The 1,240-nt window shown below is 31.2% G+C and overlaps 1 protein-coding gene across 1 annotated transcript; it reads left to right on the top strand.

Moving 5' to 3' along the window:
• Positions 1-68: 68 nt before the first annotated feature.
• On the top strand, positions 69-970 carry LOC105461012 (the record flags this gene model as incomplete). Its single annotated transcript, XM_011707507.1, has 2 exons — positions 69-318; positions 398-970. Coding segments are annotated over 2 exons (823 nt in total), but the record flags the coding sequence as incomplete, so codon positions are not given.
• Between the last annotated feature and the right edge of the window lie 270 nt (positions 971-1,240).

The following is a 1,240-nucleotide window of genomic DNA, read 5'->3' as shown; positions in this document are numbered from 1 at the left end:
TCCTATACTTTACATGATCATATTTATGCTTAGAAATAAATGTATATAAGTATTAGTTTTCGTTTTAGATGAATAGCCGAGACGAATTTGCATTATCAACTATTGCAAATTCGGTAAGGGGGGCTATTCGGCAGCAACGATCTCAAATAATGCAAGCTACGAGAGAAAATTTTAGACCATCATTTCAATTATCCGGAAGCCCAAGAGGCAGGCCAAGACAGTCAGCCAAAAAATGCACTCTTTTCTTATTACGTAGATCAAATGCCGACTATTATCCATGCGTGACCGAATGTGCTTACTTACAAGAAAATGGTTTTGGTAAGATTATTACATAACTTTTCAATAATTTCACAACAAAAAGACTTTTAATACTATTAAGATTTTTTATTATTGGCAGGTAAGAAAATTGTTGAATTTAAATTGAATTGGTCGATGACTAGAGTCCAAAGATATATTTGTGAAGTATATTCAAGAGTGCAATTAGAATCGGTCGGATTTCGTTTCGGAAAATGTGCTAAAGATAAAAAAATAACACTATTAACATTGGATACACTTGAGGAGTTATTAAATGAAGTGCCTAGAGGAACAATCATTATTATCCCAAACAGAGATTTGTCTTGTGCTGATTATACAATAACTACCGAAAATGTTGATATCTCATATGAAAACTCATCAGCAGAAGATTTAGAACATAGACATAACAGACGTATTAGAAGACCTTCTTTACAAATACAACCAAGTAGTTCTAGAGAAGAAGCAAACAACAACAATGAATCTGATGATAATAATTATCAAGATAGTCACGATTATAATACAAGGAATAGACGAATTATCAGAAGAGAGCCTGTAAATATACAATCAGATTCTCGATTACAAAATAACGATGAATCTGATGATGATTATCAAAATATTCAGAATCAGAATAGATTAATCAGTAGAAGACTCTCTTTTCAAAATGACCAAAATTCAAGTAAGTTGCTTCATTATTTGACAAATAATAAACAGAATAAATAAAATAGAAATTATAAAAGCAAATTAAATTTTTGTTATAAAATTGAATCTTTAATCAAATTTGAAGAAGAAAACATTATCAGTATTGATTCTTGTACACGCGGGGACAATAATGCCTATACACTTGAAGAAACCAATAAGAAGCACGCTTTCTGTCTAACGCGTGCTTCTCATTAATCTCTTTAGACATGCATGTAAATTTAGGTGTGTAGGCATTATTGTCCCCATG

The sequence above is a fragment of the Wasmannia auropunctata genome, unplaced genomic scaffold (genome assembly GCF_000956235.1).
Source record: "Wasmannia auropunctata unplaced genomic scaffold, wasmannia.A_1.0 LD310982.1, whole genome shotgun sequence".
Taxonomy (NCBI): domain Eukaryota; kingdom Metazoa; phylum Arthropoda; class Insecta; order Hymenoptera; family Formicidae; genus Wasmannia; species Wasmannia auropunctata.
This window is presented reverse-complemented; position numbering and strand designations above follow the sequence as displayed.